Source organism: Physeter macrocephalus, chromosome 6, assembly GCF_002837175.3.
Source record: "Physeter macrocephalus isolate SW-GA chromosome 6, ASM283717v5, whole genome shotgun sequence".
NCBI lineage: Eukaryota > Metazoa > Chordata > Mammalia > Artiodactyla > Physeteridae > Physeter > Physeter macrocephalus.
The window spans coordinates 57,830,584-57,854,599 of NC_041219.1; the positions used below are offsets into that span (position 1 = coordinate 57,830,584).

Below are 24,016 nucleotides of genomic sequence, written 5' to 3' on the forward strand. Positions count from 1 at the left end.
GGAGCCCGCGCGCCCGGAGCCTGTCCTCCGCAAGGGGAGAGGCCACAGCGGTGAGAGAGCCCCACGTACCGAAAAAAAAAAAAAAAAAAAGAGGTGAGGTTTGGGTCAGGTGATTGGGTCATGAAGGTGGAGCCCTCAGGAGTGGGATTAGCGTCCTTAGAGGACACCCCACGGAGTTCCCTTGCCCCTTCCACCAGGTGAGCACACAGTGAGGACCCAGAGGTGGGCCCTCACCCGGCCATGCGTGCATCCTGTTCTTGGACTCCCCACCAGGACCAGCTGGAAAACAAACGCAGGCACGGAGCTGTGTCACTGGGAGAGAGGGGGCCTTAGGAGAGTGAGAGGTAGGGAGGAGAGGTCAAGCTGGAGGTTGAAAATAGCCCCTTAGTCTGCCTAAAGGCATCTCGCTCCCGCCTACTAGGAGGGCCCTCTCTAAGCAAGGGTGTTGGATTCTTCTGATCCATAAACGTGGAATATGGTCCCACCAGGTCTCCCTCCTGTGCCTCGTCCTTAAACAGCGCAGCATCCATTAGGACCTTCAAACGGAGGGCACCGAGTCCAAACTCCTCCGTCTCAAATCCATCAGAGAAGCTTTCTAAAGAGGTGTTCCGGTCACCGTGTCCCTCGGTCAAAGGAGGCCATGAAGGACCACTGTACCCACGCTGCTCCCTGGGTTAAGGTCGCCGTGGGCAGAAGAGAGATCTCCCTGGTCCATCCTGCAGGCAATTCAGTCTTTCCCCATCACAAAATAAAGCTCTTCCTGCCTCAGCCACTGGGATGTGTACACGCAAAGGCACATCCAGGCCTGGAAGTCACACGCACGCACGCGTGCCTGAACGCAGCCAGCCCCTCACCCACACCACCTGAGCGGAGGCCGTTGGGGGTGGTACTCACTGCGGTGGGACAGGGGGCTGCTGAGGACCGAGTCGGGCAGCAGGCTCCCCGGGGGTCCACTCGTGGAGCAGCGCATGACGCCATCCTCACAGTAGCTGCAGAGAGGAGGTCACAGCCTGACTTCGACGGATTCCCCACCTCTCACAGGGTGCTCTGCCCCCTCCGGCCGGGCCCCCATCCCATCCCATAACCTGGCTGAAACGCAGCTGCTAAGGCCACCAGCGACCTCCACGCCCCTGGACCCAGTGCAACTGTTTTCACTTCTTTTCTTACTTGATCTCCTTCCACATTAGCCATCCCTGTTGCTTCTACAAAAACAGGGAGGGTGGGAGGGAGGGAGACGCAAGAGGGAAGGGATATGGGAACGTGTGTGTATGTATGGCTGATTCACTTTGTTATAAAGCAGAAACCAGCACACCATTGTAAAGCAATTACACTCCAATAAAGATGTAAAAGAAAACAAAACATCCCTCCTGGTTTTCCTCCCACTTTGCCGGTTGCTTCTCTCAGGCTCACTGTAGCTCCGCCCCCCTGCGGACTCAGCCCAGCCCCTCTTTCCTCCTCCTACTGTGTGTGCCATTTGCAAGTCCAGCCTCAAGTACCGAGAGGACTCACAGATTCACATCAGCAGCTCCGATCTCTCCGCTGAACTTAAGACCCACGTATTCAAATGCTTATGTGATAACCACCAGTGCGGCTCAGTGTGCCCAAAACTGAGCTCACTATCCCCGCTCCAAAGCCAGTTCTCCCCCGGGGCTTGGATTCTTCGAATGAAACCACCATCCACCTAGTTTCACAAACCGGAAACCCAGGGCTCAGCGCTGACACTGCCTTCTCCCCACCCCCTACACCCTATGCATCCCCAAGCCCTGGGCTTGGTGGCTTGAATATCGCTGGAAGCCACACCCACCTCCATCTCCACTGCTGAGCCCCACCCCCGTCACCTGGATGGTGCAAAAGCCTTCCGACTGATGTCCTGCATCTCTCCTCACCTCCCTCCAAAACGCACACCTCATGGCAGCCCAAGTATCTTTGCAAAGCCCAAATCTGATTATGTCACATTCCTGCTTGGAATCCTTCAATAGCTTCCCTTCACCAGGCCTTAGGAGGGAGGTCAAACCCCTCCCACGGCCTCCCAGGCTCCACACGGCCTGAGCCCTGCTACCCGTCCCCCACCCATCCCCCTGGCCTTCTTTTCATCCTGAAGGTGCATTGCCCCGACTCAAATGCCAACGCTCCTGCACACACTGCTTCCTCTGACCTGACATCACTTACACACACACACACACAAAACTGCCTTTGTCCCCCGCCCATTTCAAGCTTGCATAGACCACGTACTTTGCTTCCTACCACACTTGTAACTTTACATGCATTTGAGTTATTGCTAGGTTAACATCTCTCTCTGCCACTGGACTCTAAGATCCAAGAGGGTCGGGACTTCCCTGGTAGTCCAGCGGTTAAGACACCGAGCTTCCACTGCAGGGGGAGCAGGTTCGATCTCTGGTCAGGGAACTAAGATCCCGCATGCCTAGTGGCGAGGCCAAAAAATAGAAGGGAAAAAAAAAAAAAAAAGATCCAAGAGGGTAGAAGCCATGGAAGATTGTCCCTCACTCCTCGCCACCGCAAACAAGGCTGTGATTGACATCCTCATACACGTACCCTACGTGAAGAACTCTAATATATATGCCCAGGTGCGACTACCAGGTGTGGATGTCCAGTTCGCAGAGACTGTGCCCCTGGCTCTCGCAGGTACAACCGGGCTTGGGTTTGAAGGGAGTAAAGCACCTTCAGGATTCAAGGGAGGCCAGGGCATCGGAGAGGGGACAGGTAGCAGGGGTCAGACCCCACGGGGCCTGGGAGGCCGTGGGAGGGGTTTGACCTTCATCCTAAGGCCTGTTGAGGGGAAGGTTTGGAAGGCTTCCAAGCAGGAATGTGACATAATCAGATTGAGATTCTGAAACAATACTGGGAGCATCTGAACAAGTCTGTGCCCACCAGGAGCAGGTCAGGGGCCCCATGTCCCATGGCCCTGGCAACCCTTGGCATTATCCAGATTTCAAATTGTCCTGATCTAACAGATATGCAGTAACGTTTATTGCTTCAGCTGTGCTGATTCTTCAGTGTGTTGTCAGAAGAATAAAAATAAAAAGAGAACCCTGGTGATCCGGTGGTTAAGAATCCGCCTTCCAATGCAGGGGACGCAGGTTCAATCCCTGGTTGGGGAACTAGGATCCCACATGCTGCAGGGCAACTAAGACCGCTCGCCGCAACTCCTGAGCCCACGTGCCACAACTAGAGAGAAGCCCGTGTGCCGCAACCAAGACTTAACACAGCCAAATAAATTAATTAATTAAAAAGAATAAAAATAAATAGCCACAGACGAGCCCTGAGTTCCCTCTGGCTCACATTCTCCCTGAAATCCAATTTTCTAAATGAAGTGGAAAAACATGATCTATAGCTTTCAGCCCTGGTGCCTGAAGGGGAGGCTGGGAAGAGGAGGTGGTCATGGAGAGGCCACTGATGCCCAAACCCTGAGAAGAGCCTGAAGCCAGGGCTACCCCCTGGCCCTCTGCCCACCCAGGAGCTGCTGTCCCCACCAACCTTCCTTGTGCTTCTGATATGGTAAAATTGGTTATTTTTGCCAATACCAGCCACATTGCTGTCCTCCGAGTCATCCCAGCCCCCTACCCTCTGTCTTCCTTCCTCACCACACTATGAAACAAGGGGGCCACTGTGACCCGCTGATGGCCAAATTCAACAGCCTCTTCTCCATGTAACACGAAGAGTTCAAGGGTCCCTGGGTTCCAGCCACTTGCTGGATGACTTGGGAAAGTGATCATCTCCCTAAGCCTCCAATTCCTTACTAAAAAAGCAAGTTGCCTAACAGTGTTGTTTCAAGGTCCCAGAGAGAAACACCTTGACTATTATAGCTCGACAACTATGCTAAAACAACCACTGGGCTAAGGCCAAATGCCCAAGCCAACAGAAGATGGTACTACTCCCCTGGTCCCTTCATGTCCATGATATGGGCCTCTCCTGGTTCTGCCCTTTCCGCTGGCCTTTTTTCTTTGGCCTCTCTCATGGGATCCCCTTTCTCCTCCCCTGGTCCTCTGAACATTCTCACATCTTTGGTCCTCCCCGCTTAGAAGCCCAGCTACTCTCATGGCTGTAACTGGTACCTCCAGCCCCAATCTCTTACTCAAGTTCCAAACCCATTAATTCCAGCCCTCGGTTCCACTCATTCACCAAGATGCCGTCTTGGTCACTCAAAGTCATCGAGGCCAAAACCGAACTCATTATCTTCCCACCACCTACAAAGAGCCCCCTTGCAGTTCTCGGTCTTGCTGTTCTCCCAAGCATTCAAGTTCAGAACCCTGGGACCACCTTCAATACACCTCCCCCTCCTCCCAAACGTTCCACTGGTCTGTTTACCTTCCCAGCGTCTCTAGCTCCTGACCCTCTCCGTCTTTGCTGCTATTACTTGGCCCACGGCCTTACCTTCCGACTAGACTATGTCAACATCTTCCCACGACTGACCTCATAACTCATGCAGCTTCCAGAACCTACTCCCTAAAACTACACTTTGACCCTATTTGCTCTCTGCTCAAACCCTCCGAGGTCCCATGGCCTACTGCTCAAGCATCAGTCCTCACCTTATCTTCCAAAGGCCGACGCCAACTTCCCCCCAGTCTTGTCTTTCCCTCATGCACACACGTTCCCCCAGAGGACCCACCTTGGTGATTGATGTATGCCTCGTGCATTTTAGTCCCTGGACCGCTGTTCCACCCCCAAAACCCTCCACCCCACTTCTGCCAGTAGAATCCTCCTCAAACTCAAACAAAAGTTACCTCCTGCATTGAGTCTTCCCCAATTCCTCCCAAACGGAAGAGGTCCTTCCCTTTTCTGAATGAGCAGGGGGGTTTATGGCTCTGATACGGCGAGTCTACCAAACATAGTTATTTCATCTCAGTAAACATGAATGGTACCTACTTTGTATCAGAACAGTTAGCTACTAGGGATCAGGGCCTAAGATACAGTCTCTACTCTTCAGGAGGTCACAGTCTAGAGGGGAGATTTAACACATTTTTGCAGAAATCCAGGCCCAATGACCATAACTGTTTTGATACAAGTGTAAACAACCCACTTTGGATATAGGAGATTGGGAAGGATAGCGAACTAATCTCACTGGGGTGACGAGAAAAAGCTTCATACCAAATGCAACGTGCAGACCCTGACTGGATCTTGACTTGGACAAACCAATTGTAAAAAGACATTTTGAGACAATCAGGGAAAAGTGAACATGGATTGAATATTAGATGTTATTAAGGAATGATTGTTAACGTTTAGGTTAATAACGGTATTGTGGTTAGATTTATTTTTTTTAAGTGTTTCTCCGTTGAAAATACATACTGAAGTATTTTCAGATGAAAAGAAATACTATCTGAGGTTTTCTTTAAATTATTCCAGCCAAAAAGGGGAGGAAGGGATAGATCAAATCAGAATGGCAAAGTGGTGATAATTATGGAGGCTGGGGCTGGATGCATTAGGGCTCCTTACACTACCCTCTCCAGTTTGATGTCTGAAATGTTCCATAATCAGGACATTTCAACTGGTTTCCCTTGCAGATTGTCAGCTTCTCTGGGGCCCACCCTGTGACTGGTTCATCTTCAGGTTACAATCTCTAGCCCAGCACTGGGACAGAACTGGTGCCGATGAGGTGTTTATAAACGTTCTGTCCCAAATTTCTGCTGCGACCGTGGCAGCCCTGCTGACGCGGACCACGCCCAGGGGCCTGGGGGAGGGACAGCAGGAAGCGTGCAGGACCTGCAGCTGTTTTTTCGGTAAAAGCATAAAGCAGGCCGGGACAGTGACGCACCCTGGAGGCAATGTTGCTATGGTTTGTCTTCTCCTGGCTCAAGTGCTTCAGCCTGAGGACACTGACAGGAGGCTGAAGGGGAGGGGGGCAAGGAGAACTCCCATCTTTTGTTCTAGAAAAGGGAAGCTGAGACCTAGTGCAGAGAAATGGGGCTCCACACGTGACAGCTGGCTTACTGTTCATGACTTACCCCTGCCACCAGCCTGGAGCTCCACTGCCCTGCACAGCAAGGCAGTCAGAAGACCTGGGTGAAATCTCAGCTTTGCTCCCGATTTGCTGTGCGACGCTGGACAGGCGCTGCCTGTCTTGGGCGTCCGTTTCCCCATCCGTGAAATGAAGGACGTGGAGGAACGTTTCCCAGCCCTGCCATTCCCGAGGTCCCCGGTCCCACCGCTCGACTTACCACATGGTGTGATGGTCCGAGAAGACGTCTTCGGGCTGGAAGATCTCGCCGTCGTAGTAACAGGGGCACTGGGCCTTGGGCACACAGGCCCCGGTCTCATCCAGGTAGAGCCCCAGGGGGCAGAAGCAGCCCTCGAGGCAGACCTCGGTGCATTCCTCATCCGGGTAAGAGAGGGAGCGGCAGGTGAGGTTGCAGGGGGTCCCACACTGCAGGTACACCTGGCCTCGCGGGCAGCTCAGAGCTGGGGAGAGAGGGCGGGGGAAGGACAGCCTCAGTGGAAGCATTCAGATGACCAGGACTGTGGTTCTAGGTCCGGGGGTGCCACCCCTTGCCGCGGGGACCCCCAGTCATATCCGTACGGTCACCACCTTCTCTTCCCACCGTGAGCAACAAAAGTGTGTTTTTATTTTCTCGAATGTCTGTTCTCATCACGGATGTACACGTTTTCTCCTCTGCTTAACCAGGTGGACCATGCTTTGGTCACCTCTGAATTCTCAAAGCCTGGGACATAGTGGAAATCCTGGTGGATTTTAGGGCTGTAAATATTAAAAAGGACTGGCAGGGACGGGCAAGGGCCAATCCTGATGATAATAACAGTAACAGCTCCCTTAACTGAGCACCTACTGAGCCCCCTGCTCTTCACCGCGGCTTTTATGCGTGGCTGCGTCTCAATGCATTAGCCCTCACGACCCCGCCCCCCAGCGGTAGGAAACCTGACACTTCACTTAGTGACTCATCAGGGTCACGCCCCCCAGGTAGAGGCCGAGGCAGGACTGGAACCCAGCTCTCGGTGACCCCCAAAGCTCACGCTCTTCATGAACCATTATGCTCTAGAAAGGAAACGGTCCCCTAGGAACCAGGCTTTGGGGACGTGCCAGTCACGAAGAGCAGGGACACCCTCAGACCTGTCCCGGCAAAGCGGGCAGCGTCCACCTACCCCCAGCCCTCACCCCACCCCCCGGCCTCCCCCACAGAAACGGCACAACAGACACAGGCTGACCAGAAGCACGGCAATGCGGCAAAGCAGCTAAGGGAGTGAGTGGGCGCCGGATCCCAAATTCCTGGGTTCAAGTCCCAGGGCCACCTCTAGTTAGCAGTGTCCTCTCTGGAATATAAAAATCACGTCCACCTGGGTCGCTATGAAGGTTAAGTGAGTTTAGAGCCGTGCCTGGAAGGTGGTGAACGTTTGCTGCTTTATTGCCCTTGTGATAACAGGGGAAATGCAGTCCCAGCTCCACGGGCTCCAGACAAAGGTCCTCTCCTAAGAGGACCCAGCACTGGCGGGTCCTGGCCAGCACTCAGCCCACTCTACACTCACGGCCCTCTCGCAAGCACCCTGATGATGGAATTCTTTACTGGGGGGCGGGGTGCGCGTTGGGGGAGGCCCTTGGCTCTTTCAAAATGCTTTCTCGTTGCTGATCAGCTATCGTCCAAGAAATGAGAGCCTCACTGGGGACACTCCCCCCGGGACCATTAGAACCCTTCCCCTCCCTTTTAGAAGCCGTTTCTACAGCAGAAACCCGCTGGCTGTGTTCCACAGAAGCTGTAAAGGGAGAGCCTGGCCATGAACCCCAGAAATGGCCAAGCCCTGCTACCTCCCTGCCTACAACTGCTCCGGGGGTGGTGTGCGAGGGGAGGGGCTTTAACCATATTAGACACAGGCTTTTCTCTGAACCAGCGGAGAGGCTGGGTCACTGGATGAATATTTAGAGCAAAGGCAGATTAAGATGGGACGCGTCAGGCCATGAAGATGAGAATCCCAATCAATCCACTGAGCCGACGACCAAAAGGGCCATTTCCCCCACCCAGGAGGAGCAGGACCCGAGAAGGCTTTTCTCTCTGGGGAGCTGGCTCGGCGCTGTGTGAAACTGCCCCCTCTTCCCCAGAGGTCGTGTGCATCAGTTTAACAGAGGTTGGCTGTGTGTCCACGGCGTGGCAGGGGCTCTGCTAGGCTGGGGGATGCAGAGACGGTAAGACTTGGTCCCTGCCTGCCAGGGGCCCATGGTCTTGTCTTTCCAAAGGAAACATAACCAGTTTACAAGGAAAAATATGTGTTGTGCTTCTCCGGACTCTCCTCACAGCACCCTGCAGAGCAGCTACGCAATCGGGCCTTGCTCCGGGAGTGTCCCCCAGTGGCTGTGGCCTCTTCTTGGGGATGCGGTTAGTGGTTTAGGGAGTCTGTTTATTTCTCAGGAAGGGAAAATGAGGTGCAGGATGAAGGCAGGAACCCAGGCATCCTGCCTACGTTCCTCGGGCCTCAGAGGGACAACCCGTGACCACCTGGCTGGTTTTCACTGGTTCAACTCATAGAGACAGACTCCTCGTGTCCTTCTAAGTCTCCAGGGACAGGTCCTTCCCACCACCCACACTTCCTGCCTCAGGAGCCAGGAAACTCTAAACAAAGCTCGGCGCCCGCTGCTGTGGGGTCAGCTCACCCCCTCTTGTTCTGCTCTGGGTGGAGGTTAAGAACAGCTGCTCCTAAAGTTGAAAGAATATTTCGGTAAAAGCCCTCAGCATGCTGGGAGACTGTCCTAAACTAGGAACTCCCTGGGATGCTGTAGCACAGGGATAATGCATAATTTCTAACATTGGGGGACAACCAAAGCATAGTCACAGACAGACGCCACTTACTCCAAATTACGCCCCCAATTTCTGAACAGCAAATGCTGATAAGGGTTTTTGGAGGGTGAAGTAAAGCGCTCGAAGCAAGTTACGCAGCGAGGTCCCAGACTCAGTTCTCCCAGCTGTTGGCCCGTGACCCCGTGACCCCATGACCCCACAGGGCTAGAGGGACAGGGGCACAACCTCACACACCTAAACACTTGTTCCCTTTCATCCTTACTTTGTCTCTGCTTCTTGTTTTTATACGGTGGCTTAGACTCAGATCATAAGTTGGCTCATTTGACCCCAAATAGTGACACTTCTAGAGCCCCTGAACCTAAACTTCTCTTCAAATACATGATGTTAAGTCCTTTTACCGTTTCTTGTAGTTCCTGTTTTCCTGCTCTGTCAGAACCACTGACATTTTAGTCTCCAAACGCATCTACTTCACCCTATAAATCAGAGTATCCACTAGACCTTATCCTCCTTGAATGCCTTCACCTCTACTCATTTCTGTCAAGAAAGTGCCTTTTAAAAGCCTGGTCGAGCGCACCGCCTCCAGAAAGCCTTCCTTGGTTACCCCTGCCTTAATCTACTAATTCTCTCGCTCTGTGTGACAGGCACCTAGTAGGGAGGCAGCTTCCATCTGGGCCTCAAAAAGGAAGGTCGAGGCCCTGAAGCACTGCTACAGCCTCACCACTAGGTGGCGTGGCAGCGGGGGGGCGGCGGCCGGGAGGGCACCCACCGCAGAAGCTGGGCTCCCGCCACCCGATGCGCACGCCTCTCCGCGCACAGGCCGCCGCGTAGCTGGCCACCGCGTCGCACAGGCAGTCTCTGCCGTTGGAACAGGAGCACACGTCGTAGCGGCAGTTCTGCAGGTAGGGCTGCGGGCCCACGGCGCCGTGGCAGGCCTTGAACTTGGGCGACGTCAGGATGGCGCAGGACTCGTCCGCGAACCTGGCTGTGGGGAGAGGAGCGGCGTGGCCCGGGGCCCCGGCACGGTCTGAGGCGACCGCAGGCGATGCGCGCGCGGACCCCAGAGTCACCGGCTCCGGCCCGAAAGCCCCGTCCCCGCCCCTCCCTCGCTGCAGCAGCGGTAAAAACAAATTCTCTCGGGTCTGGGAATCATGGCGATTTTTCTTCCGCAGCCAATATACCTTCCTGGTGGCTTAAATACATAATCAACCACATTTCCGAGGGAGAAACGGTTCCCTGATGAGTAAGAGCTTAAGAGGGGGCAGTCGATGTAGGCCTGAGGACGCTACCGCAGACGCATCTGCCCGTGGCCAGCCCCGTGCGTCTATCTTACGAGAATTTACTTGCTGCTCCGAGAGACCCAGAACGTCCAGGGGAAGAACTACGGGCTACCCTTTTCTTTCCCAGGGTGCGGCCCACGGAGGGTGCTCAATAAAGAGACTTTGAAGAACAAATGATCCAGATGAAGATCATCAAACGCTGATGGGGAAAACAAAGACCCACCTCCCCCCAACGGTGGGCGCACCGTCCACGGGATGCACTGGAACCCGGGGGAATCTCAGGGTTCTGGGGGCGCGCCTGCCCCTCCCCCCACGGGGGGCGCACCGTCCACGGGATGCACTGGAACCCGGGGGAATCTCAGGGTTCTGGGGGCGCGCCTGCCCCTCCCCCCACGGGGGGCGCACCGTCCACGGGATGCACTGGAACCCGGGGGAATCTCAGGGTTCTGGGGGCGCGCCTGCCCCTCCCCCCACGGGGGGCGCACCGTCCACGGGATGCACTGGAACCCGGGGGAATCTCAGGGTTCGGGGGACGCGCCTGCCCCTCCCCCCACGGGGGGCGCACCGTCCACGGGATGCACTGGAACCCGGGGGAATCTCAGGGTTCTGGGGGCGCGCCTGCCCCTCCCCCCACGGGGGGCGCACCGTCCACGGGATGCACTGGAGCCCGAGGGAGCTCGGGGCTCCGGGGGCCCCCAGTCCAGGTCTCACATACTCAGGCGCGGGTTGAGGCTGCAGGGGTCGCTGGGCTGCTTCCGCAGGTCCTCGCAGTCCGCACGCAGCTTCCAGGCGTTTCCGAAGTGCTCCACCAGGGGCTCCACCAGGCCCGCGGGCGTCAGGAAGTCGTCCCCCTGGTTGCCGTTGTAGTTCCCGCACAGGCCGCACGTCCTCCCCGAGTAGACCGGGGACAGCTGCGGGGGACAGACCAGCTTGCAGCAGCCGCCAAAGCAGCCAGCCTCCTTGCTCTCAGGAGATGGCTTTCATCAAAAGCGATCCCCAGGTGAAAAACAGATATGAATTTAATAAACCACAGCTAAGCCCTAGGCTGCAAAAGGAAATAAAACAGGAACTGCAGTATCTTCACCAGCAGCTCCGTGCCCCCTCTTAAACCCTTAGAGACCTGTCCTGCAGGAGGGGGTTTAGAGATTTATCCTGTCACTTAAAGACGGGGACACAGAGAGGGACAGCAACTTGCCTGAGGTCACAGAGCTGCGACCAGTGGATGGGCGGAGCTCCGTCACCCTGCCTGTCAGGGGAGATGCCCGGGGGCATGGAGTGCAGAGCCAGCGCCCCTTTCTTGCACACTTATCTCTGCCACACACATGGGCGAAGCAGGACGAGCTGTTATGGTGCAAGTCTTTTTAGAACACACATTGGGTGACAAAGAAAAACACCTTCCTAACTTCTTTTTGGTTTTTTTAAATAAATTTTATTTATTTATTTATTTATTTATTTATTTTGGCCGCATGGGGTCTTCGTTGCTGTGCACAGGCTTTCTCTAGTTGCAGCGAGCAGAGCCTACTCTTCATTGCGGTGCGCGGGCTTCTCATTACGGTGGCTTCTCTCGTCGCGGAGCACGGGCTCTAGGTGCGCAGGCTTCAGTAGTTGTGGCACGAGGGCTCAGTTGTTGTGGCTCGTGGGCTCTAGAGCGCAGGCTCAGTAGTTGTGGCGCCCCTCCCCCCACGGGGGGCGCACCGTCCACGGGATGCACTGGAACCCGGGGGAATCTCAGGGTTCTGGGGACGCGCCTGCCCCTCCCCCCACGGGGGGCGCACCGTCCACGGGATGCACTGGAACCCGGGGGAATCTCAGGGTTCTGGGGACGCGCCTGCCCCTCCCCCCACGGGGGGCGCACCGTCCACGGGATGCACTGGAACCCGGGGGAATCTCAGGGTTCTGGGGACGCGCCTGCCCCTCCCCCCACGGGGGGCGCACCGTCCACGGGATGCACTGGAACCCGGGGGAATCTCAGGGTTCTGGGGACGCGCCTGCCCCTCCCCCCACGGGGGGCGCACCGTCCACGGGATGCACTGGAACCCGGGGGAATCTCAGGGTTCTGGGGACGCGCCTGCCCCTCCCCCCACGGGGGGCGCACCGTCCACGGGATGCACTGGAACCCGGGGGAATCTCAGGGTTCTGGGGACGCGCCTGCCCCTCCCCCCACGGGGGGCGCACCGTCCACGGGATGCACTGGAACCCGGGGGAATCTCAGGGTTCTGGGGACGCGCCTGCCCCTCCCCCCACGGGGGGCGCACCGTCCACGGGATGCACTGGAACCCGGGGGAATCTCAGGGTTCTGGGGACGCGCCTGCCCCTCCCCCCACGGGGGGCGCACCGTCCACGGGATGCACTGGAACCCGGGGGAATCTCAGGGTTCTGGGGACGCGCCTGCCCCTCCCCCCACGGGGGGCGCACCGTCCACGGGATGCACTGGAACCCGGGGGAATCTCAGGGTTCTGGGGACGCGCCTGCCCCTCCCCCCACGGGGGGCGCACCGTCCACGGGATGCACTGGAACCCGGGGGAATCTCAGGGTTCTGGGGACGCGCCTGCCCCTCCCCCCACGGGGGGCGCACCGTCCACGGGATGCACTGGAACCCGGGGGAATCTCAGGGTTCTGGGGACGCGCCTGCCCCTCCCCCCACGGGGGGCGCACCGTCCACGGGATGCACTGGAACCCGGGGGAATCTCAGGGTTCTGGGGACGCGCCTGCCCCTCCCCCCACGGGGGGCGCACCGTCCACGGGATGCACTGGAACCCGGGGGAATCTCAGGGTTCTGGGGACGCGCCTGCCCCTCCCCCCACGGGGGGCGCACCGTCCACGGGATGCACTGGAACCCGGGGGAATCTCAGGGTTCTGGGGACGCGCCTGCCCCTCCCCCCACGGGGGGCGCACCGTCCACGGGATGCACTGGAACCCGGGGGAATCTCAGGGTTCTGGGGACGCGCCTGCCCCTCCCCCCACGGGGGGCGCACCGTCCACGGGATGCACTGGAACCCGGGGGAATCTCAGGGTTCTGGGGACGCGCCTGCCCCTCCCCCCACGGGGGGCGCACCGTCCACGGGATGCACTGGAACCCGGGGGAATCTCAGGGTTCTGGGGACGCGCCTGCCCCTCCCCCCACGGGGGGCGCACCGTCCACGGGATGCACTGGAACCCGGGGGAATCTCAGGGTTCTGGGGACGCGCCTGCCCCTCCCCCCACGGGGGGCGCACCGTCCACGGGATGCACTGGAACCCGGGGGAATCTCAGGGTTCTGGGGACGCGCCTGCCCCTCCCCCCACGGGGGGCGCACCGTCCACGGGATGCACTGGAACCCGGGGGAATCTCAGGGTTCTGGGGACGCGCCTGCCCCTCCCCCCACGGGGGGCGCACCGTCCACGGGATGCACTGGAACCCGGGGGAATCTCAGGGTTCTGGGGACGCGCCTGCCCCTCCCCCCACGGGGGGCGCACCGTCCACGGGATGCACTGGAACCCGGGGGAATCTCAGGGTTCTGGGGACGCGCCTGCCCCTCCCCCCACGGGGGGCGCACCGTCCACGGGATGCACTGGAACCCGGGGGAATCTCAGGGTTCTGGGGACGCGCCTGCCCCTCCCCCCACGGGGGGCGCACCGTCCACGGGATGCACTGGAACCCGGGGGAATCTCAGGGTTCTGGGGACGCGCCTGCCCCTCCCCCCACGGGGGGCGCACCGTCCACGGGATGCACTGGAACCCGGGGGAATCTCAGGGTTCTGGGGACGCGCCTGCCCCTCCCCCCACGGGGGGCGCACCGTCCACGGGATGCACTGGAACCCGGGGGAATCTCAGGGTTCTGGGGACGCGCCTGCCCCTCCCCCCACGGGGGGCGCACCGTCCACGGGATGCACTGGAACCCGGGGGAATCTCAGGGTTCTGGGGACGCGCCTGCCCCTCCCCCCACGGGGGGCGCACCGTCCACGGGATGCACTGGAACCCGGGGGAATCTCAGGGTTCTGGGGACGCGCCTGCCCCTCCCCCCACGGGGGGCGCACCGTCCACGGGATGCACTGGAACCCGGGGGAATCTCAGGGTTCTGGGGACGCGCCTGCCCCTCCCCCCACGGGGGGCGCACCGTCCACGGGATGCACTGGAACCCGGGGGAATCTCAGGGTTCTGGGGACGCGCCTGCCCCTCCCCCCACGGGGGGCGCACCGTCCACGGGATGCACTGGAACCCGGGGGAATCTCAGGGTTCTGGGGACGCGCCTGCCCCTCCCCCCACGGGGGGCGCACCGTCCACGGGATGCACTGGAACCCGGGGGAATCTCAGGGTTCTGGGGACGCGCCTGCCCCTCCCCCCACGGGGGGCGCACCGTCCACGGGATGCACTGGAACCCGGGGGAATCTCAGGGTTCTGGGGACGCGCCTGCCCCTCCCCCCACGGGGGGCGCACCGTCCACGGGATGCACTGGAACCCGGGGGAATCTCAGGGTTCTGGGGACGCGCCTGCCCCTCCCCCCACGGGGGGCGCACCGTCCACGGGATGCACTGGAACCCGGGGGAATCTCAGGGTTCTGGGGACGCGCCTGCCCCTCCCCCCACGGGGGGCGCACCGTCCACGGGATGCACTGGAACCCGGGGGAATCTCAGGGTTCTGGGGGCGCGCCTGCCCCTCCCCCCACGGGGGGGCGCACCGTCCACGGGATGCACTGGAGCCGAGGGAGCTCGGGGCTCCGGGGGCCCCCAGTCCAGGTCTCACATACTCAGGCGCGGGTTGAGGCTGCAGGGGTCGCTGGGCTGCTTCCGCAGGTCCTCGCAGTCCGCACGCAGCTTCCAGGCGTTTCCGAAGTGCTCCACCAGGGGCTCCACCAGGCCCGCGGGCGTCAGGAAGTCGTCCCCCTGGTTGCCGTTGTAGTTCCCGCACAGGCCGCACGTCCTCCCCGAGTAGACCGGGGACAGCTGCGGGGGACAGACCAGCTTGCAGCAGCCGCCAAAGCAGCCAGCCTCCTTGCTCTCAGGAGATGGCTTTCATCAAAAGCGATCCCCAGGTGAAAAACAGATATGAATTTAATAAACCACAGCTAAGCCCTAGGCTGCAAGAGGAAATAAAACAGGAACTGCAGTATCTTCACCAGCAGCTCCGTGCCCCCTCTTAAACCCTTAGAGACCTGTCCTGCAGGAGGGGGTTTAGAGATTTATCCTGTCACTTAAAGACGGGGACACAGAGAGGGACAGCAACTTGCCTGAGGTCACAGAGCTGCGACCAGTGGATGGGCGGAGCTCCGTCACCCTGCCTGTCAGGGGAGATGCCCGGGGGCATGGAGTGCAGAGCCAGCGCCCCTTTCTTGCACACTTATCTCTGCCACACACATGGGCGAAGCAGGACGAGCTGTTATGGTGCAAGTCTTTTTAGAACACACATTGGGTGACAAAGAAAAACACCTTCCTAACTTCTTTTTGGTTTTTTTAAATAAATTTTATTTATTTATTTATTTATTTATTTATTTTGGCCGCATGGGGTCTTCGTTGCTGTGCACAGGCTTTCTCTAGTTGCAGCGAGCAGAGCCTACTCTTCATTGCGGTGCGCGGGCTTCTCATTACGGTGGCTTCTCTCGTCGCCTCTGCCACACACATGGGCGAAGCAGGCCGAGCTGTTATGGTGCGAGTCTTCTTAGAACACACATTGGGTGACAAAGAAAAACACCTTCCTAACTTCTTTTGGTTTTTTTAAAATAAATTTTATTTATTTATTTATTTTGGCCGCATGGGGTCTTCGTTGCTGTGCACAGGCTTTCTCTAGTTGCAGCGAGCAGAGCCTACTCTTCATTGCGGTGCGCGGGCTTCTCATTACGGTGGCTTCTCTCGTCGCGGAGCACGGGCTCTAGGTGCGCAGGCTTCAGTAGTTGTGGCACGAGGGCTCAGTTGTTGTGGCTCGTGGGCTCTAGAGCGCAGGCTCAGTAGTTGTGGCGCACGGGCTTAATCGCTCCACGGCATGTGGGATCTTCGCAGACCAGGGCTTGAGCCCGTGTCCCCTGCATTGGCAGGCGGATTCTTAAACACTGAGCCACCGTCCCCCTTCCTAACTTCTTGATTTTGACTTGGCCACTGGAGCGTCACTGAGGAAAAAAGGCCCCGAGCCAAGAGGAGCCCGGGGGTTGTGATCATGATCAGAGGAGGTGGGGGTCAGCGAGGACCCGAGGGCAGCCTCTCGGGCTTAATCGCTCCACGGCATGTGGGATCTTCCCAGACCAGGGCTTGAGCCCGTGTCCCCTGCATCGGCAGGCGGATTCTTAACCACTGAGCCACCGTCCCCCTTCCTAACTTCTTGATTTTGACTTGGCCACTGAGCGTCACTGAGGAAAAAAGGCCCCGAGCCAAGAGGAGCCCGGGAGTTGTGATCATGATCAGAGGAGGTGGGGGTCAGCGAGGACCCGAGGGCAGCCTGCGAGGGTGATCAGGAGGGGATGCAGGCCACCGGCACGTGGCTTGTTCTCCATGCTTCTGAGTCCGGGATGCACATTCAGGAACGTTTTGGGGAGTCGAGCCTGTCTCTCACACGGTACAGCCGGAGGCATCTGCTGGTCTCTATTGAGGGGGGTCCCGGTTCAAACTGGAGCAGAAGCTGGGACCCCAGGGCCCTGACTCTTGCTCTGCAATTTACCAGAGTTAAACTGTGGCTGCGGAACCTCCCTGTGTTCTGATACCTGCTCGGGCCGGGCTCCGTGAGGTCATCTCCTGGAGCCCCTTCCAGCTCTGACTTGACAAGATGCAGGATGAACAATCTAGTGAGGGTTCCGAACCCATATAAAATGTACCCGAGTAAACATCATTAATAAGGAAGAGGATGGAGTGATGTGTCCTCGTTTGCTTGACAAATAGCAAGTGTTGGCACATCAGGCACCAGCCCTTCCCTGACCTCGCGATGAAAACGTCAGTCAGTCGTCCCCACCTAGCACTTCCTGCCCCTCCTCTGCTTTATCTCTCTCGCCAGGATTTATCACCTTCTCACACGTGACACAATTTCCTTGTTGGTTCTGCTTACTGTCCGTCTCCCCCCATTAGAATTTAAACTAAACGAAGCCAGGATTCTGGTCCGCTTTGTTTCACTGTTGGACCTCGGCCACCAGTTCGGCGAGCGGATGCTTGAACAGTGTCTGGACGGGTTCGTGAGTGAGCGAGGCTCTCCTCTGGACGCCAACACCCAAGGCCAGCCCCGGCGAAGCAGTGAAGCTGGGGAGGCGTCTGTCCCCTCGCCCCGTCTCAGTGTCCGCTCTCTTCCCTCCTAGTTCTCAGGCCTTGAGGGCCTCCATGCTCCCCAAGTCACCTCTGGCACAGCCGCCAGGCCTGCCCTCCCCACCCTCCTCCACTCTCCGAGACTGTCTCCTTCCGTCCCTGGGGCTCGTCTCAGGGGTTGGCTCAGCGAGGGTTAGGAGGGTGCGCGTGCTCGTGGAAGCCAGGCCAGGCTGCCCTCCTCCCCGCCCGGAGTGCCTCAACTGTCCAAGATCGGGGACTTGGAGAACGCACTCGCTATCTGCTATCTGAAATAGCCTTGTCACTTCTGACAGAATGCAAAGTGTCAGAGAATCCCTTCTACTCCGCTTGGCCTAATGCCAAGCTGCGCCTGCATCACAGCCAGCAGGGCCCCGCTGCCTGGACCTCGGGACCCATACCTCCCCCGGGGAGCCGCTGGCAGCCGCCTCGGGGGGTGCCCGCCCTGCCGCTCCCTGCCGTCCCACCTCCAGCAGGTGCCTTCAACTCGGCGGTCCCCACAAACCCCGGGGTCAGCATGGGGACACGTTCCCTCCACCCCATCCACAGACGCCCCCTTTCCTCCTCCAGCCGAAACACATAGCACATTCGCCAGGCCCCGGGGTCATCTGGCCCGTCCTGAGTCTTGACCAGGGAAGGCCTCTTCTCTTTAGCCAGACTGACCACACGCAGCCCCAGAGATAACCCTGCATCTCATTCCCACAGAAACAAGTCCCCCTTCTCTCTTCAGAGGAGACAGATAAAGCTGAGGCAGGGAGGACGGCCACCCAAGACAAGACCAAGATATTGTGCGCCTGCTGAAGCGGGGAGGGGCACCTGACAGATCAAGAGCGCCCTCTCGGTGTGGTGGGAGATGCCTGAGAAAGTGGGACGGCTCACAGGGGCACCTCCCTTGAAGACCAGGGTGCAGGAGACCCAAGTTCTGCTCTCACTCTGTAACCAAATGACTGGGGGTCACCTTCCTGCTCCAGAAAAGATAGGATCTTTATTTCCAACTGTACTTGAGGGGTTGATAAGATCTCTGAAAACCTTCATGTTCTATAGTGTGTGGTCACAGTTTTATTTTTTTATAAAAGAAAAAAAAAGGCGTTAATTTGGAACTTTCTCAGGGTCTTCAAAGACAAGAGAAAGAACATGACATCACGAGGATGGAGGACACCAGGATGTCATCGAGGACACCCCAGGCGCCCATCACGGGATCATACCGAGAGCCTATGGAACACGGGACCCCCGGAAGCAGGAGGGGACTCTCCAGGGATCCTAATGTATTCAGGGCGGGGATTCTCAAAGTGTGGACGTGGGACCCACGGCAGGGGGTGATCCCTGAGACCCTTTCAAAGGGTCCACGAGGCCAAAACTATTTTCATAATCATACAAAAATGTTATTTGGCTTTTTCCCTCTCGTTCTGTACAAGTGCGCAGTGGAGTTTTCCAGCGTCTGCATGACATGTAATATTGCAGAAGATTGAACCCAGAAGCAGATGAGACTCCAGCTGTCTTCCATTAAGCCAGCCATTAAAGAAATTTGCAGAAACATAAAACAATGGTATTCTCACCACCTAATTTTGTTTTGGAAAACAGATTTTTTAATGTTTATGTCAATGTGTAGTCGCTTTACTATTGTTATTTTTTAATGAATTAATAAATGTCTCTGATTTAATTTCTAATCTGGTAAATATCAATAGCTATAACCTCCATAAAAGATCTCAGGGTTCTGCATAATTTTGAAGAGTGCAAAGGCACCTGAAGACCTAAAACTGAGAAGCGCTGGTCTACGGGGTGGGGGACACTGCCCGGGGAGCTGAGCGGGTGGGCAGTCCTGGGTGCGTCTCCCAGCCCCCATGAGCCTTGCTTGCTTCGTTTACGAAATGGCAGTGACAATACCTTCTAGGGAAATTTCCAGAGGGAAAAAATGTATCTGGAAGCCCTGTGAAATACATGGCTCCCTCTCCAAGCATGACTCTAGGGCCACAGAAAGCAGAGGAAGTGGCCCCTAGGCTGCAGAGGCCCCAGGACCAGGGGAGGGATTTGGGAGCTCCCAGGACAACGTTTCACAGGCAGTGGGTGCACGACACAGGGTCTTGGCTGTGAGTCCCACAGTGGGCCCCCCGCCCCGGGGAACACCCCCTGACTCCAGGCCTTGTTGCAGCCAGGAGCCTGGGCAGCAAATCAACTGCTTCCCCAGCCCCGCATGAGCCCACCCAGTCTGGAGGCCCTTGGGGTACCAGAGCCCAGCACCCGGGAACCCCCGGGGTGAACAAGGGGCATCCAGACAGCAGACACCAGCCTCTCATACACAGAGAGGCCTGTTCCTCACTCTGGGGGCGCAGGGCCGGGGGAGAAAGGAATTCCCCTCCCACCTTTGAGCTCTCCCCACAGAGCACAACGGGGGACTTCGTAAGGTCCGGCCGCAGGGTGGCCGTGCTCAGGAGGGCACCTACCTTCACCAGCAGCCTCCCGCGGCCGTCCCACTCTATCTGCAGGTCCTCCCCGTAGCTGAGGTGCACGGAGGCCATCACGGTGTGCTGGATGCGGAGGTCACCTGGAACCCAGCAAGGACGGGATTTAGGCTAAGGTGGGGAGAGGGCAGGAGAGCGGCAGGCAGATGGACCCTAGGGAAAGATGGGGTATCTCACAAAGGACTGTAGCAATGAAAGCAGTGAGTTAGGGGGCAGCTGGGGATGTCCATGAGGCTTAAGGTGGTGGGGGGGGGTCTCAGAGGCAAGGTGATCAGGGTGGGTGTAGTGCAAATCGGGCTCCCCCAGGAAGGCGCCTCCATCTCTATCCCCGCTGTGGCCTGCCATTCCCCGTAATGCCACAAGGGGGCAGCAGAGGCCGCTGCAGCCTTAGCTGAGGCAGGTGCCCTAAGCCTGGTTCCGTTTCCCATTGAACCCCTAACCCCTGAGCATTTCCTAGGCCCCTCCGCTGTTGCACATGCTTCCAGGCTAAGTTACTCAGTCCTCAGGGCTGAGTGGTGCTGTGTGCACAGCTGAAACGGCAGTTTTCTCTGGGGAAGAGGTAGGAGGCAATCCTCTTCCCCGGAGAGACACACATAGCATTAACACACACAGGCACCCTCAAGTTCACTATGTGCCAAGCCGGGATAACGCGCCATGGGCTGGCCAGCGGTCTTGAAGAAGAAGAAGAAGAGGGGAGGGGTCTGGGAGCCCCTTTGAGGGTGAAGGTTGGAAATAGGCTGTGCAAAATGGCGCATAACAACCTGGCAAAGTCACTGAACAGGTAGATTTTCCCACAGGTCACGGGGTCATCTGGCTTTGCCCCATGACATCTTGGGGTGTGACCCATCACCAGCCACCCCGCCCCCAGCCAGCTTCCTCTGCTCCTCCTCCTCCTCCAGGAAGGCTTCCTTTCTTGCAGGAGGCAGGCCGGGACACCCAGCCTGCCCTCCAAAGTTAGCTCTCCTGCACATTTGCGCAGAAGAGGTGGCAGCGAGCACTGCTGAGGGGCGGGGGCGCTGAGGGTGAGCTGGGCGGCGGGCCTGTGGGGGAGGAGGGCACCCACCTTTCAGGAGGGGGATCTGGACGTCCTGACCATCGATGGCAACGCCTCCCCCGTGCTTCAGCTTCACGACGTTGCTGGGCTGGCTGGGCAGGCGGACGGTGACCGAGCGGGTGCAGACCGCGTCGGGGTCGTCGGCACACTGCCGGGAGGGGCACGCCGAGGGACATCACCAAACCCCCGCCAGCCCCGCGGCCCAGCCCCCGACCCATCCACTCGGGGAAAGCCCTCCACCCACGCAGCCCTTCTCACACGGAACCACTCCCTGGTCCCAGAACCATCTCTGGGAAGGGCCCGGGGAGACAGGCCCAAAGCCCAGGCCTCCCCACGCCCAGCACCATCCGGCTCTGGTCCTTTATCAGGATTCTAGGCCTTGCTTTTGCCCTTGTTCCTTGGGCCTGTTGTTCCACAGGGGCCCAGGGTCCTCAGGGGAGCCCTGTGCGCCCTGTCTGTCCTCTCCTTTGCTCGGCTGTCCAGAGGAAGGACACGCACACGGGGCCACCTTGCCCCCCTCACCCCCGCGGTTGCCCTGGGGCTGCCTGGCGAGGCTCACCTGGACAGTCTCTATGACGATGGAGAAGGAGTGGTCCTGGCAGTCCCGGGCCAGCAGGTACTGGCAGACCCCGCTGAAGGTGAAGTGCCTGTCGTCAAAGCTCTTGAAGTGGGATTGTCCTGTGATGAGACATTCCCCTGGGGGGACACAGGGAAGGGGAGAGCGCGTGTCCCAGCGGGTCCCCCGGGGGACACAGGGGAGGGGACAGCGCGTGTCCCAGCGGGTCCCCTGGGGGGACACAGGGGAGGGGAGAGCGCGTGTCCCAGCGGGTCCCCCGGGGGACACAGGGGAGGGGAGAGCGCGTGTCCCAGCGGGTCCCCTGGGGGGACACAGGGGAGGGGACAGCGCGTGTCCCAGCGGGTCCCCCGGGGGACACAGGGGAGGGGACAGCGCGTGTCCCAGCGGGTCCCCCGGGGGACACAGGGGAGGGGACAGCGCGTGTCCCAGCGGGTCCCCCGGGGGACACAGGGGAGGGGACAGCGCGTGTCCCAGCGGGGCACCTCTCGGGATGCCCATCACCGCAGTCTATAAAGGGGCTCCACGGGAGGAGTCTATTCAGGCCCCACTCTGGCCCTGAGAGGTCAGGGCCGGTGGGTCAGTTCCACGCCTCAGGGGAGTGACAGCCACACCCAAGGAGTGGCAGAGCCAGACCAGAACCCGTGGCTCCGGCTCTGCGCTCTGGGTTCACCGTGGCCCCCAGCCCTTCCCCACGGCCGCTCCAGGTTCTGGCTCTGCTGGGGCCAAGGGCCTCGGGCCTGCAGAGGCCTTCCTCTGCGCTGCCATTGCGGGCACTCCCCACTCCACGAGAGTCCCTGAGGGCAAGAGGGCGGAAAGGCCACCAGCGCAGTGACGGGGGAAGGGGGAGCCCAGCAGTGCAGGGGCCAGGACCCACTCCTCACCCCCTCGCCAGCCGAGGGGCAGCCCTCAGGCCTCCTCCTGGGCAAATCCACGCTGTGACTTCAGCTGGGGCCAGTGGGGGCCCAGGACCCCATCTGCCCATGACCCCACCACTGCCCGAGCCAGCTGACGCGTCTGGGGGTGGGTACGAGGACGCCCCGGCATCACCCCGCCGCTCGAGCCCTCGACGCGCACCCACCCAACAGCTACTCCGCCCTCCCAGGCCCCAGTGCCGGCGCGTGGTGCTGGCCCAGTGCACCTCGGACCGCAGGTCGTCCGTGCTGGGGGACGGGGGCTTTGCTAACGCCGCCAGTGACTCCCCACTGGCCCGACCCCAGCTCAGCCCACAGCGGACCCACTGAAGCCGAGGCCGGCATCTGGAACCCTCCCCAGCCTCCCTTTACCTGTTTCCTCTCCTCCTTGCCTTCTACTCTATAGAGAAAGAAAAGCAGACACCCACCACAGCCATTCCATAAAGTAGGGGCCCTCCTTCCCCTCCCAGTCCCCCTGGCCTCCAAACAGCAGAGAATCACCCGCCATAGCACCACTCTGCTCTGCACCCCAAGCGCCCCCTAGGAGGGTCCTACAGCCAGTCCCACTTGGACCCATCTCCAGGGGCTGATGCTGAGCCCAGTCACACAGTCAGGGGTCCCCAAAGGCCTGAGAGGGGTTCCAGCTGTCCACCTGTCAAAGACAAGCCCCATCGGCCCCCTGCCTGCCACCTCATGCCCAGATTTGCACTGAAAGACACAGCAGGCAAGGGGGCGGGCGGGGGGAGGGGCAGGACCAGCTTTGGGTCCAGCTGTGGCCCTGCCCTTGGTAATGTGCTGGAAGGCAGGGGGAGGGCGAGTAGCCCCAGGTTACAGTGAGTGTCCCTCTGCCTGGTCCCCAGAGCAGCTAACCCCTTCTAAGATGGCGTGGGCCAGGAGGGCCCACTCAGCCCAGAGAAATTAGGAGAAAATAGGGAGGCCCCACATCATCCTCACCAGCATCACCTTCTGTGATAAGAAGAAATATACATGTCTTTGTCCCTGATTCCTGACACAGAGCTTCTAGAGCCCTAGGAATGTCCTGGGTGAGAGGAGCATCTTTTGTTCTAATGAAGCTGCTCTTAGCGGGTCCCTCGAGAGCTTCAGGATGGGAACTGGTTACAGAAAGACCTAAGTATGATTAGAGGGTTGGGACTTTCAGTCCCATCCCCCAAACTCCAGGGAAGGGAGAGGGGCTGGAGATTGAGTTAATAATCAACCAGGCTTAGGGACTTCCCTGGCCGTCCAGTGGTTGGGACTTGCCTTCTAACATGAGGGTGTGGGTTCGACCCTTGGTGGGGAAGCTAAGATCCCACACGCCTTGTGGCCATAAAAGCAAAACATAAAACAGAAGCAACATTGTAACAAATTCAATAAAGACTTTAAAAATGGTCCTCATCAAAAAAATCTTTAAAAAAATAATCATCATCAGTCGTGCTTATATAGTAAAACCTCCATAAAAACTCTTATTAAACAACAGAGTTGGGAGGGCTTCCAGGTTGGTGAACATATTTACACGTAGGACACCCCAACTCCACAGGGACAGAAGCTCCTGCGCTCAGCACCCTTCCAGAGCTCACCCTGTGTACATCTTCATCGGGCTGGTCATTCGTCTCCTTTATATTATTTTTTGTAATAAACCAGTAAGTAAAGTGTTTGCCTGCGTTCTGTGAGCCATTCTAGCAGTTATCAGAGCTGGCATCAAAAGCAGAAGCACTTGGACGGAGCCCTTCACCTGTGGGGTCTGTGCTAATTCT

At 58.7% G+C, this 24,016-nt stretch overlaps 1 protein-coding gene across 1 annotated transcript in view; it reads right to left on the reverse strand.

Moving 5' to 3' along the window:
• VWF (von Willebrand factor) overlaps nucleotides 1–24,016 on the reverse strand; it is a 162,290-nt gene that overhangs the window by 79,285 nt on the left and 58,989 nt on the right. Inside the window, exons 13-19 of the mRNA XM_028490937.2 lie at nucleotides 21,334–21,470; nucleotides 20,784–20,922; nucleotides 19,703–19,803; nucleotides 14,756–14,951; nucleotides 9,520–9,735; nucleotides 6,174–6,414; nucleotides 895–989 (exon numbers count right to left, since the gene is read on the reverse strand). Coding sequence (XP_028346738.1) covers nucleotides 895–989; nucleotides 6,174–6,414; nucleotides 9,520–9,735; nucleotides 14,756–14,951; nucleotides 19,703–19,803; nucleotides 20,784–20,922; nucleotides 21,334–21,470 — 1,125 coding nt within the window. The remainder of the gene's footprint in view (nucleotides 1–894; nucleotides 990–6,173; nucleotides 6,415–9,519; nucleotides 9,736–14,755; nucleotides 14,952–19,702; nucleotides 19,804–20,783; nucleotides 20,923–21,333; nucleotides 21,471–24,016) is intronic.